The sequence below is a fragment of the Protomyctophum parallelum genome (genome assembly GCF_964188405.1).
Source record: "Protomyctophum parallelum genome assembly, chromosome: 22".
In the NCBI taxonomy this organism is placed as follows: domain Eukaryota; kingdom Metazoa; phylum Chordata; class Actinopteri; order Myctophiformes; family Myctophidae; genus Protomyctophum; species Protomyctophum parallelum.
Window position 1 is genome coordinate 6,285,502 of NC_139714.1, and position 16,436 is coordinate 6,301,937.

Here is a 16,436-nt window from a genome sequence, read left to right on the forward strand (position 1 = left end):
GGCACATGGCAGCGACGATATACATAACGTAAAATCCAATCATCCCATCATATTCTGTACACTATTGCTACTAATATTTTAACTTTTTTCCAACTTGTATTATAGTGTGAGTGCGTGTGTGCGTCACGTGCGTGCGCGCATGCTGCCTGGTGACATGTGCATGTACTGTATGCATGCGCACTACTGTATGTAGAGTCGCTGCTTCTTCGCCTGGAAAGGAGCCAGCAGGTGGTTCGGGCATCTGGTTAGGATGCCTCTCGGGCGTCTCCCTAGGGAGGTCCTCGAGGCACGTCCCACTGGGAGGAGACCCCGGGGTAGACCAAGGCGCAGTTGGAGGAAACACATCGACTCGCTGGCCTTGGAACGTCTCGGGATCCCCCAGGAGGAAGTCACTAATGTTGCCCTGGAGAGGGAAGTCTGGAGCTCTCTGGTGGAGCTGTTGCCCCTGCGACCCGACTACGGATAAGCGGTGGAAGGATGGATGGATGGATGGATGAGGATGTTTGTGTTGTTTTATTGTTTTCGTTTTTACATCAGAGTACTTTACGTGTTTAATCCAGTCCACCTCATCTTATTCCTTACCTTATGGGTCCCAGTTTCACGTATTCTTCGTGGATCCTTCTCTCCGACAGCATCTCTCTTTTGGTCTTGCGCTTTTTGCTCAGAGAGCAGGTCTCCTTGAAACTGGAACACAGAGATCACTAAGTAAACGGTAAACGGTGCATTTATACTGTATATTGCATTCATGCATTAAGTGCATTTATAGCACTTTTATCCAAAAGCACTTTACATAGATACATGTGCATTACATTCACCCATTCACACACACAAACTTGAAAACTTGAAATGGGACATTCTGCATAATAAGTGGCCTACTTCTAAGTTTCGATGCCAATACGTTTGTACTTAGTAAAAATCAAGTAATTCTTTTAATTCCAGACTTTCACTTTTCATTAAAAAAAATCACACCTGTGTGAAGTGAGGGGCGCTCTTATCATCTTACAACATCAATTACAACATAATGTTTGTTTAAGCAACGGGTGCTAATGTTTGTTTTAGTCCTCAACACAAACATTACATTCTCTTTATTAGGGATGGGTCCGATTAATCGATTATCGTTGATAGGACCCGAAATCGATTATGAAAATTAATAATCGATAATCGTTTAGTTTTTTGTTTATTTTAAATGAAAATCTGTTGGAAAGGCAATAGTGTCATCCAAACAGGACAGGGCTATAGGCCTACCAAAGTGTGCCTGGGATGTGTCTGTGTAGCTGCATGACTGAGAGGAGTGTGAGTGGAGATTGATTCCAATCAAGATACAGGTTTGGAGGATTTAGCAGGTGTTGGGAATTTACCTAATCAGGCCTAGGCTGGGGTTGCTATGGTGATCAATTGGATCAACAGTGGTCCAGGGACCACCAGTGGTCCTCATTTAAAAGATGGAGTTAGTAACCAAATGGACCCTTATTAACTCTCAAGAGTTACAATTATTATTAATCAACTACATCAGGGGTTCCCAAACTTTTTTGACTTAGGTACTCCTTGGGGGGAAGATTTTTTTTAATTTGTAGGGTTCATAAAAAAAAATAAAAAAACTGAATTATAAAAAAAATAAATAAATAAAAGCCCCCCCCCCCAAAAAAAACGATTAATCGATTAATCGTTAATATTGAATTATACAAATCGATTTTCATTTTGGACACATTTACACATCCCTACTCTTTATTGTCTACTATGGCGTTTTCTAAAAGCATTGTTGAAAAACAAACGATTAAAGCTGTATATACTGTAGGAGGGGCTAGCGCCCCTAAAGAAGAATCACACCTGTGTGAAGTGAGGGGCGCTCTTATCATCGTACATCATCATGACGTAACATGTCGATTTGCTCGTCCACATATGACGTAAATTCTCCATTCATTTGTATAATGTTTGTGTAAGACTAAAATCTACACTAATAGCTGGATATAGGAGGGGGCTAGCACCCCTTAGAAATATACTTTTTCCACCACGGCCGCAAAGTGAGCCACAGGCTTTGGAAGGACACAGCGTGGTTCTGTTTGTCAACAGCATGGTGGCGCTATACAATGTGACAGCGATGGCGTGCTCTGCTCAGTGCTGCTAAACAGCAATTATTATAATAACCTACGACGAGGATGGAACAGCCAGACACATTCTCACACCTTCCTGCTGTGTCCCCCTGAGTCCTGACGCACGTTGTGTTTCTGTTTTACAGTGCACACACACACACATGCACAGATGTGTAAGCGCACGCACACACACGCGCACACACACACACACACACACACACACACACACACACACACACACACACACACACACACACACACACCCACACACACACACACACACACACACACACACACACACACACACACACACTCTGCACTTTACTGCCTTGATCTCCTTACTTACCCCCCTCTCTTCTTCCCTTTCTTTGTATTCTAAAAATAACACGATGGGTACTATGCACAAAATTAATTTATTTACTTGTAAACTGATGTGACAATGATTCTGATTCATGCGAGTGCACAAGCAAAAACACGTGCACACACGTTCGGTGACACACACGTTCGGTGTACTAACAGTACACATGCAAACACCGTACACTTGTGCTCGCGTTGAAGCACACCATGCGACTGCATGAACAGCAGCACACAAACATACAGAAGTGCACGCCACGCTCGAGCGCACGCACACAGTCACACACGCACGCACACGCACACACACGCACACACACGACTCACTTGCATCCGAGGAACAGGAAATGTAGCCAGAGCCAGGTGAGCACCAGCATGATGATTGCGATGGGGAAGCTGAAGATGAACCAGGTTCCAAAGTTGATCACCTTGGCTTCTGGATAACGACTGAGGAGACACAGAGACAGTGTTGTAGGCAGTCAGAGACAGAGCCATGAAAGGAGAGTTGCGCCATTGAGGGGTCTAGAAATACATTGTTTTCAATGAGGGCACCACAAATATCAGCAATTTTAGGCATGTGTGCAACATGACAACTGTTTTAACGAATTGCAACTGACAACTAAAGTCTCTGTAATGTTTACGTTGTTGCGACCGAAGGTCTCAGTTAACTATGGAATCATCATCAATATTAAGCCCATATATGGAGATCTCTGATGTCATCAATATTAAGCCCAGGCATATATGGAGATATATACACAAGAGAGAGTGTACAAATGGAACCAAATGGACCCGAATGTAGGAAACTAAATGTTTCCTACATTTTGTTTTTATTTATTATTATTTATTTAAAAAAAATCAAAAACATGTACATTTTAAACAAGATTCAATGATGTTTTTGTCTCAGTAATTTCATGAAAAAAATCTAAGGAAAATAAATTAGAAAACGAACATTGTTTACAGCAACTTAAAACAAATTTACTTATCTAAACAAACTTTAGGGAAGTAGTGAAAATAGACGATCTACAAGCTCACAACTTGTTGTGAGCTTGTAGATCTGCTATTTTCACCATCAGTTTGGGTCCCGGGGAGCCATCGAATGTCTCTTTTGGGTCACGGGCTAAAGAGTTTGTGGAACCACGTACTGCTCTCTAGCTGATAAGAGCTGCTGAACCAAGAGGAATAGATTATAGGGCTTTTGGACTGTCTGCCTGCTTAATGACCAGGATAAGAAAGTGCCTTACTGTCCCTGGGTGCCAAGGTCACACACTGCCGAGGTCACACACCTTTTAGCCTCTCACAACCTCTGGTCAGCGACCAGGGTCAACTCCAGTTGCATTTCCACTGCAGCTGCAGTCACATGCAGCTTCCATTTTGCACTTCACTGAAGTCGGCAGAGTTAAGGCAGCACTGTGCAGAACTCACAATGAAGGTCTGTAGTTTAAATACGCTTGAAGGGACATTTCAGCGCTGGAAGAAACTCCAGTCACTCAATGTCAATAGTATTTGAGGTAGGTAACAGTAGCACAATTTGAAATTTGCACCCTATGGCCAGAAAAATAATGTAGTCTTTGTGTTTGAATAGGGTTTGACTGGATTGCTGGATTACTACAATGACCATAATGCTTTCTGGGCCGTCTTACTGAGACAAAATGTAGTCTAGAAAGAAGTGAGACCAGTGTCTGTGACATCACAGTTTTGGTCTCAAAGCACGTGAAACAGTATATCAAATACATGATACAGCCAGGGGTAACAGAAAAGAGGGCGATTCTAAAGAAAAAACCTTCTAAATCCTGACCTACGTTTTCTGGAAAGACAATATTTATATAGCAGCATCACATTAATATTTTGTTAATACTGTACATCCTGTACAGAACCCCAAAAGGGGTTCCCGTACAGAAGGGTTAAAACACCCAAAGGGGTTCCCGTCCTGAATGGGTTAAGGAGAAATAGAACTAATTGAGTCTGGTGAACGCTAGAGAGCTAAATAGCTATCTGCTGGAACTCAAAATGTTGCCTTCATATCATTATGAATGTGGAGGGGAACAAAGTTTTAGGTCGTCAACCTTTCAACCCCTTCCCAAAAAAAGTCGGCTCTCTCTTGCATCATTTGAATAATTAAAGGGATTGTGACATTAAAAAAATGTTTTGAAATTGTTCTTGTTTTTTTTAGGTTTTCTAATCTCAATTGCACCCAAAAAACATGAACATTTAACATTCAGTAGATTTTCTGTGATCTGGGGTTTTCTGGCTCAAACAGGTGCTCTGATTTGCCGGCAGTAAGTAATAATAATAATAATAAACTTTATTTATATAGCACCTTTCATACATAAATGTAGCTCAAAGTGCTTTACAGAGCAAAAAAGATAATAAAAACAAAAGCAAAACAAAACAGCATTAAAACAGGCATGCAGTTAAAACAATAGGACAATAACGCAGTGTCAAATCAGGAGAAGGCAGTGGTACAAAGATAAGAACAGATAAACTAAGGCAACGACATTAAAAAAAAACAAGCAGTAATACAATACAGTGAGGACGTGAATAACAAAAAATAAAAGATCACTTAAAAGCAATGTTGTAGAGGTGGGTCTTGAGCTGAGCTTTAAAAATGTCTACAGAGGCTGCCTGACGAAGGTACAGTGGGAGCTTGTTCCATGCCGACGGCCCGTAGAAGCAAAAAGCTGCTTCCCCGTATTTTTTTGTTGCCATTTTTTTAGGCAAAGCGAGCAGGCCAGCAGTGGAAGACCTTAGGGGCCGCTTTGGGACATATTTAGGGAGGCAGTCATATAGGTAGGAAGGTGCGAGACCATTGAGAGCTTTATAGACAAGTGACATCACTTACTGCAAATCCCATATAATTATGTCAATGGGATTTGCCAGCAGATGTCACTGTTTCACTGTGTTGCCTGTTTTCATTGTAGCTCAAAAGGCCCAAAAAACCCCAAAGAAAACTTCAGACCACAGAAAATCCACTGAATGTTCAAAGTTCAGGTTTTTTGGGTGTAATTGAGGTCATAAATGAAAATGAATGTCATAAAACCTTTAAGGCCTGAGGGGCAATAAAGTGTATTTTTGGCAACCTGTTTCTGACAGCACAGCATGTGGCAGGATGGACTTTTGCCTTAGTAGGGAAAAGGTGACTCTCAGAAATGCCGACCACTGGCATCTTGAAAGAAAATACGAATATCTCCAATACGAGCAGTTCTTTCTTTCGTGTGTGTGTGTGCGCACGTGCGTGCATGTGTGTACTTTACTACTTTTGGCTGACTCTGTGTAGCGGTAGTTGCACTTGCACACCTCCCTATATATACAGTATATAGGGCCCAATATCTGAATATCTGAATGTGCTGTTCAAAGGCAACAATTATAACAAACATGAGCATCGCGCCTGTCACAGACATGCGCAGAGCAAGATCAGTCAGGAAACGCAGTGCAGTTGCTGCTGGCCGTTCATTGGACCGCCTCAGCATCACATTCTCATTCACATGATTCACTTCATCCAATCCAGGGCTTAAAGCGGGGAAAAAAACCCAAGACTGAAAAAGATTTTTTGCAAATCTGCATTGATCTCATTAAAGGCCCCTATGAAATCCTCAGGACTGAAATCCGTCCCCAGGACTGAGAACTTTAAGCCCATATCCAATCACACACTCATTCCTTCTTATGCCGGCTATTTAAACTAGAAGTTTGCACGGCTCCTGCTTGCTTGCTTGTTGATGCACACTGATGCTGCTGCGCTGCTGTCTGCTTAAACTTTTGCTGCTCACCCTCTCCACCCCAGCTACCACCTGTCGTTTTGGATCTGCTGTTTAAGGTACGGGGGATTCGGAGTCCCTATATGGTTGGGACTGATGTGCTTGATCCGAGTACCTAAAAGCATATCCAATTCATGCAATAAATACATTTTCAATCCATTCATGAGTTGTCCTGACTGAAACTTGCTTAGTTTCAAGCTTTTACAGAACATGAAGGAACCACATATCAACATATTGTACACAGACCAAAAGTCTTGAGAGACGCTTGAGAGTGACAAATGGACCTGTACTCCAGTAGTCTGCGTATATCCATGATTTTTACCCTCTCTCTCTCTCTCTCTCTCTCTCTCCCAGCTCCATGTCAGCCCCCTCTCTTCTCACCACACTGTCCCAGGTTAAAGGTTAAGTGGCGTGCTCATTCCTTGTCCATTCACAGAGACTGCCAGGAGGGGATGTTCTCTCACGGTAAACACGGTGAAATAGCACAGATTGGCAAATCCGTACATATTACACTGAAATCCTCCACATAGACCGTGACGGAGGGGCGCCGTCTTCGCATCGTTCGACACGGCATCTTGCGAGCTTTAACGCACTCGGTGGCGTCTCTCATGGCTCATGTTCGGTAGGGGCGACTCAGCCCTGTCCGAGTTGTAACCCAATAGCACAGAATCGTAAATAATGTCAAACAGATCTCACCCAAACAAGGAGAAATAACACGGATTGGCATTTCCGTAAATAATATACTAGTTAAAAGCCACACCTCCGTCGCTGTGAAAACAGTAGTTGTGTAATATGTACAGATATTTGGGTTTTCTAGGCATGTATGTACGGAATTGCCAATCCGTGCTATTTCATCAGGTTTGGGTGAGATCAGGCTGCTCTCTCTTTCTCTTTCTCAGTGCGACCAGTTGTGAGCTTGTAGATCTACTATTTTAGTAGTAGTAGTGCGACACCCGAGTGCAACTAAACACATGACTTGTCTTTTAGTTATACTGGATCTTTTCTCCGCCAGTCCCTCCCTAGCATTTTGGTCTAGTTTGTATCAGCCAGAACTTGTCAATATATTTATTTAGTCCTATAGTTTAGTCATCGCACTGTAGGTTAGTTTTTAGGCAGTCCCGATCATTTTTAGGCAGTCCCGATCATAGACTGCAACGGTAGCCATGCCCCAGAACATACTCGACTTTATGGAAAACATAATAATAAATGGGACCATAATTTTCCAAAAAGAATATTATGACATGAGAAATGAGACTTTAAACTAGTGACTGGAAGCAGGAAGTATTCATGACCATGTTTATTAAGGTAATACAGTCTAGGTGAAGTTGGGCCCAAATACATGGACCTCTATGGAGCTATGGGGTTTTTTGGGCCCAATGACAGCGCCACAACAGGCCATTATATGAACTTTCAGGAAGTCAGGATTTCCTACTGGCTTCACACAAATCCAGCCTCACTGCCCCCCTGGCTGTGACTCACCATGCTGCCACATGCAGTTTATCATTATGGTTCCAGTGTGACCAACACACGTACGTCGTACGGTAAGCTCAAGCCACCATTATGTTTTTCATGACACACTAGCACACATGACACTACTGTAGACACTACTGTACACACATTTTTGTCAAGGCAGCATTATTGTAGGGTCACAATTATGGGTAAAACCACAGGACAGGTCAGTCTTGAAGGTATGATGCCAAAGATGCATGATTTACACCTTTTATGTGTGCGCGTGCGTGTGTGTGTATGTGTATACTGTATATGAGCTGGGCGCTTTGCTTTTATTTCAGGTGTGCGTGACACGACACAACAACCTGCTTTATTCTTTATTCGTACTGAAGGAGGAATAAATCAGCTTGCAGGGGATTGCAGGAGCTGACCCGTGGTTAAAAGGGATTTAAGTTCATTAAAGCTGGGCTGATGCCTGAGTCCAGTGCATTTTGCCAACTTCCGGTCCAGGACATTGTCACTCTTGACCATGCTCTTCGCCAATAGAAGCCTATGTAGAAGAGTTGGACTGGCCCCATGAAGTGAACGAAGTTGTCGTAACTCTATCGTATTTCAATGGTTTTGGTGAAGGCTAAATCTACTAGCTCACCTCACAACGCATCACAACGCAAAGCCGTGAACGCTACGAGATTGTACAGTAGATTGGCTATTTTTGACATAGAGATTTGGTGTAGAGCTAAACTATTTGGATTGGCAGTGGAAAATCGCCTTTGGGCTGGGGTTTAGCGAAGAGCTAATTTACCGTCTGCTAATTTCCACATGTTCCTCACCCTTCCATTACCGATGACGCAGTTTGAGAAGCCATTAAAGATGACACGCTCGTATGTGTGCCGTAAACGCACACACAGGGAGGTGCCGTGCACACAGCCACACAACCCACAAGGAGCAGGGTTTGATTCCCTGCTTTCAGGTCAGTCTGAATTCAATAGTATATCCATTTGAATTACAATTATACAATTATAAGAACTTATCTCTGCCGTAATGGCATTGTAATGCCTGATTTAAACTTAGCTGCATGTAGATCTGCTATTTTCGGAACGCGACACCTGCATGCAACCAAGCATAAAACGGCTTAGTTCCACTCGATCTCTTCTCCACTAGTCCCTCTCTAACGTTAGTCTAGCTTTTATTTGTGGACGAAATTGCGTGCGTGTGTGTACCTACGCGTTGAACTGCTCGGCGAAGATGAGGTTGGTGGAGGTACCGGTGATGGTGATCAGGCCTCCGATGGTGGCAGCGTACGTGATGCTCAGAGACAGGCATTTACAGATCATGTGGTCTCTCTTGGTGGGATACCGCGGGTCTAGCTTCTCTCTCTTGACGCCGCTGGGGATCTCCACCGCAACCTGGGAGAAAGCATGCATGTGACACACACACACGACTAATAGATATTAGCAACATTAAGAGTGTGTGCGTGCGTGCATGCGTGCATGCATGCGTGTGTGTAAAGCCCTAGCCACACCAAAGGGTCAAGACGGTTTTAGCGTTGTCCCTGTGTGATATGTCTTGTTGCACGTTGACCCACGTTGACCCACATTGACCCTAGTGATTCAACGCAAACTACACCAATACAAAGGGTCAAGACGTTAACTCTTGCAACCGTTTGGACCCAAGGAGTTGCATGGTGACCCTTTGGTGTGGTTATAGCTCATATATGTCTGACCTTTTGCATATATGCCATACATAATGCCTTATATACAGTATAGCTCATATACTGTATGTCTGACTTTGCATATATGCCATACATAATGGTTTATATATAGCTCATATATGTCTGACTTTGCATATATGCCATACATAATGCCTATATCTCACTTTCATTTTCCAAATAATGTGCATAATGCTACACATACATGTGCATATATGCATAGATGGGGTGATAGAGTGGATAGACTACTCTGCCTACCTGCTTAACCCTTTTCCAATAGAGCACCGAAGTCTGACGCCAATATCGGTAAAGGGCGCAAATCCACAGGTTCATGTACAGTACTTGGATGGATTTTAGATCGCCTCATATAAGAACTGTGTTTGAAAAATAAACATGTCACCCCGGCCGCTTCACTCATATGGATATGGAAAATCAACTGACTGAGAGAAAACGCTATTGTTATTGCTACTGAATTAGTTACATTTTCGCTAGAAGGGCTGTATCTTATATGAGTGACTGACTGTTGCAAACGATACAGAGACACCTCCCTGACAATAACGCAGAGACAGCTTGTTTATTTTTGGACCACAACACTTATATGAAACGATTTAAAGATGAGCCCATGTTATTCTCCATAGAGAAATTACTTCCGCGAACCAGGGGAATGGAAGGGATGTGCGAGTTACATCAGGACTTCGGTGCTATAGGTGAGCATGGGTGGGGCATTCCAGCCTAATGGCTGATTGGAAAGCACCTGGGCCCAGTGCCTCCAGCAGCTATAAATAGCCCTGCCCATCTCAGTCTTGCTGAGAGTTCCTGCCCTGCCTGTTGCTCCATGCCTTCCTTTGTTCATTATGTTTGAGTTATTCTTTCCATCCACTCACGCACCACACTATGGCCCTCATTTATCAATGCGACGTACGCCCAAATATGGGTGTACACCGGAATCATCGGCATTTATTATTTACGCAAAACCTTGAACTTGAATGTGCGCCAGGAAAAATATTACGTCAGGTCGGGAGCTGTCGTAGGCTTTGTCCTCACCTGTTTTTCTGTCGTACACAAGCGGAGCAGCATTGACTGACCAGCTGACAGGCTGTCACAGGCATCTAAACATATGTATTCACTCTAATATAAAACTAATAAATATTATACATTAAATATATTTTGTAAAGGCATGTCATATGAAATTGGTAGGATATATCCAAGTGTGCAAGCAATTAAAATCGCGCAATTAAAAACAATGTTGCAAGTTAGATGCTTAAGCCGTTTAAACAGTGTTTTGCATGAGCGCATACCGTAGGCCCAGCTATATTCAAGTTTCCCAACAGGTAGGCTACTGCAATCTACAGCAGACCCATGTCTTTCTCGAGTTACATCTCGTCCTTTTAAGGATAAACCCGACCCGTCGCCCGAAAGCCAAATGTGCCGAGTCAGCGCAAGTGGGGACCGCATCCGCATCTATAAGTAGGCTAACCCAGCCAGCCCACCACTACCAGTAGCCTACCACTGTACCACAGCATTCATTGACAGCCCTGCAGGGAGGCAATATAATATAGACTGTCATAAACGTGCATGGTCACCACAGTGACAGAGACAGACGGAACAGGAGGAGGAGATGCAGCTATTTATGCAGCTTTTTTATGTTTTCTTTTCCGTCATGTAACTATGGTTTCCAAGGTCGTATTGCAGTTGTTCATGTCGGAAAAACGAGAATAAGCCTTGATTTCATAGGGCGTGCCAGATTGATTTCAGCCGTCACACTTATTAACGTCGGAACGGAATTAAGGAAGGATCAGCTGTTTGGGATCACTTAATAAATGTCATGCCGACGTGAGTGTACTCCAAAACCTAGGCTCGAATTTGAGGCAGATTTTACACTCGATTGATAAATGAGGGCAGGGCCTCTGTCTCACACATCCACACTTACACCACTGATTACTGACTCCACACCTCATAGGATCCTTTGCCTTATGTTTTGTTGTTCATTCATTTAGTTATTGTCTGTAGGCCTAATTTAATAAATTACATTTGTTACCCTTTTACCAAGTCTCTTGCCTCCAATGTTTGTCATGGCCAAGAGCCAACCATGACAATACATGTGCATATATGCTACACATACCTGTGCATATAATGCTATACATACTGTAGTGTACATGTGCATATATGCTATAGATACACATATGCTATGCATATATGTGCATATATGCTACACATACATGTGCATATAATACATACATGTGTACATACATGTGCATATATGCTACATACACTATGTGCACATATATGTGGCATATATAAAAATGTATATATTTTCTTTCCATGTGGGTAGGGCTTAAGAGTGCAATTCTGGTTGTCAATGGCTTGTCTAACAATTGCTGGCTGATTGAGAGGGAGAGAAAATGAATGGAGGAGAGAGAGAGGGAGAGAGAGGGTAAAATGATATGAGGCAACATGTTTTTGTATGTATGTATGTATGTTGGATACATGAACGAGAGAACACATGGGATATGGATGTGCACGGTGTGTGCACATCGGACACTCAACAAAAAAAGAAAAAAAAAGAAAAAGAAAAAAGATGGAAACTGTGTGCTATGTATGAACTGTATGTCCTCCTTCCGAAAATAAAACTGAACTGAACTGAACTGTGTGTGTGTGTGTGTGTGTGTGTGTGTGTGTGTGTGTGTGTGTGTGTGTGTGTGTGTGTGTCCTCTGACCTCTGGCAGGTGTCCATTGTTCTCATTGATGATACTTTGACTGGAGGTCAACCCACCGTTAGACTCCATGTTCTGAACCTAAAGCACGCACACGCGCACGCACACACACACACACACACACACACACACACACACACACACACACACACACACACACACACACACACAATCAACAATAGATGAGGCAAATAGGATCCTAATGTCTAAGGTGGTGATGGTTTGTCCCCGAACATTGGCTATAAAGGTTAGATATAAGCAACCATATAATGTATTCCTCAATGTGCAGGCTCTCACCTCAGTGAGGGTGCTCACCTCCGGTTTGTCACCGCTGCTGAAAAGACAGAATGGATGTGTTTACTTTAAACATAATATGACACAGACATGTTCAGCTCACTACTGGAAACACAGAATTAATGTGTTTAAACATAACATGACACTGCCATGTTCAACTCACTACTGGAAACACAGAATGGATGTGATTAAACATGTCAGACAGATATTTAACTCTTGAGAGCGTGAAATTAAAATTTGGTTCAATTTAATTTTCATTTGACACTCTCAAGAGTTAAATTATTGTTAAACATCTTTATTGCTTAATTTACAAGAACTTAAGAAGTCTACACAATTACAGAATGTAATATAATTGTTTATTTTGACGTTTCCCTGCTATCTCTACTATGGTACCAACATCAATACAGCATGGAATTGTGGACAAAATCGTATGAAACGACAACAAAATGTTCTACGTTTTGGGTCTGAGAGGCTAAATGTCAACGAATGGTGGTCTGTGTGGCTCAAATGCAGAATAAACTAGAAAAAGTGCCCCTCGGGGCACAGGTCTCCACCAGGGCAGGTCAGGTTGTGGCCTCCTGGTGGCGCTATAATAGGCCAATGTGAAAAGGGTGACATTTCTTAATTCTTACGCCTTGGATGGCAATTGGATGATTTGCATTTTGTTCCAAAAATGTGTTTTGCAAAAATCCACCTGATGGTGGCGCTATAACAGGCCAATGTGAAATGGGTGCCACGGATATATTCCGATGAGCTTAGTATTAGCCTAGTGCGTTCATGATTTGAGGTTTTTGTTCAAAACGGGCCAAATCTGCAAACTTTGAAAGCCAATGTTAGCCAATTAAGATGGAATATGAAATATCAGACAGATCCGTCTTGAACACATGACTATAGAGATAGTGCGTAACAATTTTGGACCGAGTCTGGAGTAAAATGTGTTTTTCAAAAGTCGGCCTCCTGGTGGCTTATTTCCATCGAAATAAGTAGTAAAACATACTCTCTCGCCATGCCTTCGGCCTGGTGGAGACAATAATGGACCGTGAAAGGGTTGAAAACCACTGCTCTACAGCAACATAGTAGGCCTATAGACCGATTCCGTAGCGGGTCTCATGGTCGCAGCCTACGTATTTCCTGTAGGCGGACTCGACATAGCTGCGGGAGTAAAACCCTCACCAGGCGCACCTCTTCCACTACAGTGAACGGCAGAGTGACTGATGTTAGTTTGCCTCAAACTTTACTCCTTTACCTGCTTTTTTACTAACACTAACATTACAAAGATGCCCAGAACATCGAGATGAACCTGTGTAGTTTATGGCTGCTCCAACAGTAGTGGCAACATAACAAATAAAATAAAACGGAATGTCAAAATATCCACCGTGGTGGCTGAGGCCAGAGCCATTGAGTAATGGTTGAGACAAAGCAGTGAAAGATACATAACGCCAGTCTTACCCAATACCAAATATTTCTGTTTTATTAACACAAGGCTGCTGTACTTTATACCTCATACTTTAAATGCTTAGTATGAGGTATAAAATACAGCAGCCTTGTGTTCATAAAACAGAAAGATTGGGTATTGGGTAGCCTAAGACTGAAATTATGTATCTTGCAGGATTCTTCACTGCTTTGTCTCAACCATTACTCAATGGCTCTGGTCTCAGCCATCGTGGTGGATATTAGACATTCCGTTTTATTTTATTTGTTATGTTGCCACTACTGTTGGAGCAGCCATAAACTACACAGGTTCATCTCGATGTTCTGGGCATCTTTGTAATGTTAGTGTTAGTAAAAAAGCAGGTAAAGGAGTAAAGTTTGAGGCAAACTAACATCAGTCACTCTGCCGTTCACTGTAGTGGAAGAGGTGCGCCTGGTGAGGGTTTTACCCCCGCAGCTACGTCGAGTCCGCCTATAGGAAATACGTAGGCTGCGACCATGAAACCGGTACGGAATCGGTCTATACTTGTATGAAAACATCCCTACCCGTCTTTGCGATAGAAGAGCTCGAGCTGATTTTTGTCCATGTTCTCTCCTTTTTCTGGAAGAGCTGTGAAAGAAAAACATTCAACATGGTGTGAATACTGTATGTATCAAGACTGATATAATATATTAATTATATATATATATATATATATATATATATATATATATATATATATATATATATATATATATATAATATAATATACTGCATTTCAACAAGATTTTAACCACCCTGGTGTCCGTTCAAACAATTTTAGAGGGGAAAAGAAAGTATAGATATATAGATGCTCCCCTAGTGAGAAACAAAATCCAATGGGATTATGGAAAAGATCCTATTGGATAAATACATTCTTACAGGATAAATGAAGCATAAGCTCCTCCACCCCAACCTCCATCCTATCGTTCAGAGTCTTGCACTACTCAAACGTTTAAAACTGAATGTGGAACTGAAATTCATGCACGTATGGCTCTAAAGCATCTGTTTCACCTTAGCGTTTAAGCACTTTAACAATTATTTGAAACTTTAGCTGTTGAAAAATAGCAGATCTACAAGCTCATAGTGCGGCACTGAGTGTCGCGATACAAGATTGTAGATCTGCGATTTTTTTTTAATCGTGAAAATGAGGCGCAAATCTTTTAATATATGCTTTCACAGCGAACGTTTTTAACTCATATTTTTGCTTCTAGACTAGGGGGGGGTCCCTGGAACAACATATTTTCAGATGAGGGTCGGTGGCCAATTCAATTACATATCATTTTTGGGGTCCTTAACATGAAATAGTTTGAGAGCGACTGATATAGAAACTTTAACACATTTAGACCTGACAACGATTCTACAAATTCTGACATTTTCATGTCAAGGACCCCCCCAAAAAAATCTGTAATTGGCCGCCGACCCCCATCTGAAAATATGTTGTTCCAGGAACCTCCCAGAAGCAAAGATTTGAGTTAAAAACGTTCGCTCTGAAAGAGTATAATGCAAAGATTTGCGCCACATTTTCACGATTCTTCAAAAATAGCAGACCTACAAGCTCGTAGCACGGCACTCGGTGCTGCGCTATGAGCTTGTAGATCTTGTAGTTCCAGCCCCAAAATGGAGTTTAAAGTGTCTGCCGTACGTACCGCTGTGATCCTCGGCGGTCTCGGAGTCTCCCTGCGTGTCGGACTGTCCCGTGCAGATGAGCTGCTGCAGGACGGCCTCGGCGATGGGCATCACCATGGCCGTGGTGGACGTGTTGCTGAGCCACATGGAGAGGAACACCGTGCAGCACATGAAGCCCAGCACCAGCCTGGAGCCAGAGAGCAGACACTTTTAATCCAGAGCTACTTAGTTACAATAAGCTATGAACTATATTTTCAATAGCTAAAGTATAACAAAGTAAAACACAAAAGGGGTTCCCGTCCTGAATGGGTTCATGCTAGCGCATGCTAGTGTCATTGTTCCGACCGCTCATTACTAGTCTGACCCATTACTAACCCTATCCCAAACCCTAACCATAACCGCATGGGGACCGCATGTCTTAACCCTAGATCAGTAAACATACATTTTGTCACACAATCACTAAGCATGGGTATATTTTACCCAATGTAAAATATCCCATAACCAAATATATTGAAGTACAACAATACATTGCAACTTGAGGTACTCTTCTTTAATATTCCATAAAAAATGCACAATGGACAAAATCGGTGATAAACGTGGGTATTAACGTGGGTAAGATATCCCTAAAAAAAGAAAATGGAGCTGGGACCTTCTCCTTTGATCCAGCCATTCCTGGGACATGTGAGAATGGTCCAGTGAAAAAAATAATAATAATAAATAAATAAATAACTCAATACGGATGAAATTCACCCAAACACCTGCATGTAAAAAAAAACAGGGATATGGGCAGGGAAACAAACCTACCTTTATATGATGTCAATGAGCATCATGAAGGTTTAGTGTTTAGGTTTAACCAGCTACCGTGTGAAGTAACGGGATGTCAGACTAATGGGCAGTGCCCGCCAGTGATCACCTCCCCTGTGCCAATGGTTAGCACCCGTGCCTAAGGATGCCTACCCCTGTTGAAGACAGTTGGTCGGGTGGTATCGTGTGTGCATG

General features: G+C 42.4%; 1 protein-coding gene across 2 annotated transcripts in view; it reads right to left on the reverse strand.

Moving 5' to 3' along the window:
• slc13a4 (solute carrier family 13 member 4) overlaps positions 1–16,436 on the reverse strand; it is a 35,718-nt gene that overhangs the window by 9,296 nt on the left and 9,986 nt on the right. The window contains exons 4-10 of one of the 2 annotated variants that reach the window (XM_083757888.1): positions 15,458–15,624; positions 14,336–14,399; positions 12,362–12,395; positions 12,068–12,145; positions 8,867–9,048; positions 2,769–2,888; positions 583–684 (exon numbers count right to left, since the gene is read on the reverse strand). In XM_083757888.1, the coding sequence (XP_083614014.1) occupies positions 583–684; positions 2,769–2,888; positions 8,867–9,048; positions 12,068–12,145; positions 12,362–12,395; positions 14,336–14,399; positions 15,458–15,624 (747 nt within the window). Of the gene's footprint in view, positions 1–582; positions 685–2,768; positions 2,889–8,866; positions 9,049–12,067; positions 12,146–12,361; positions 12,399–14,335; positions 14,400–15,457; positions 15,625–16,436 lie in introns of both variants that reach the window. The other variant, XM_083757887.1, reaches the window with a different exon arrangement.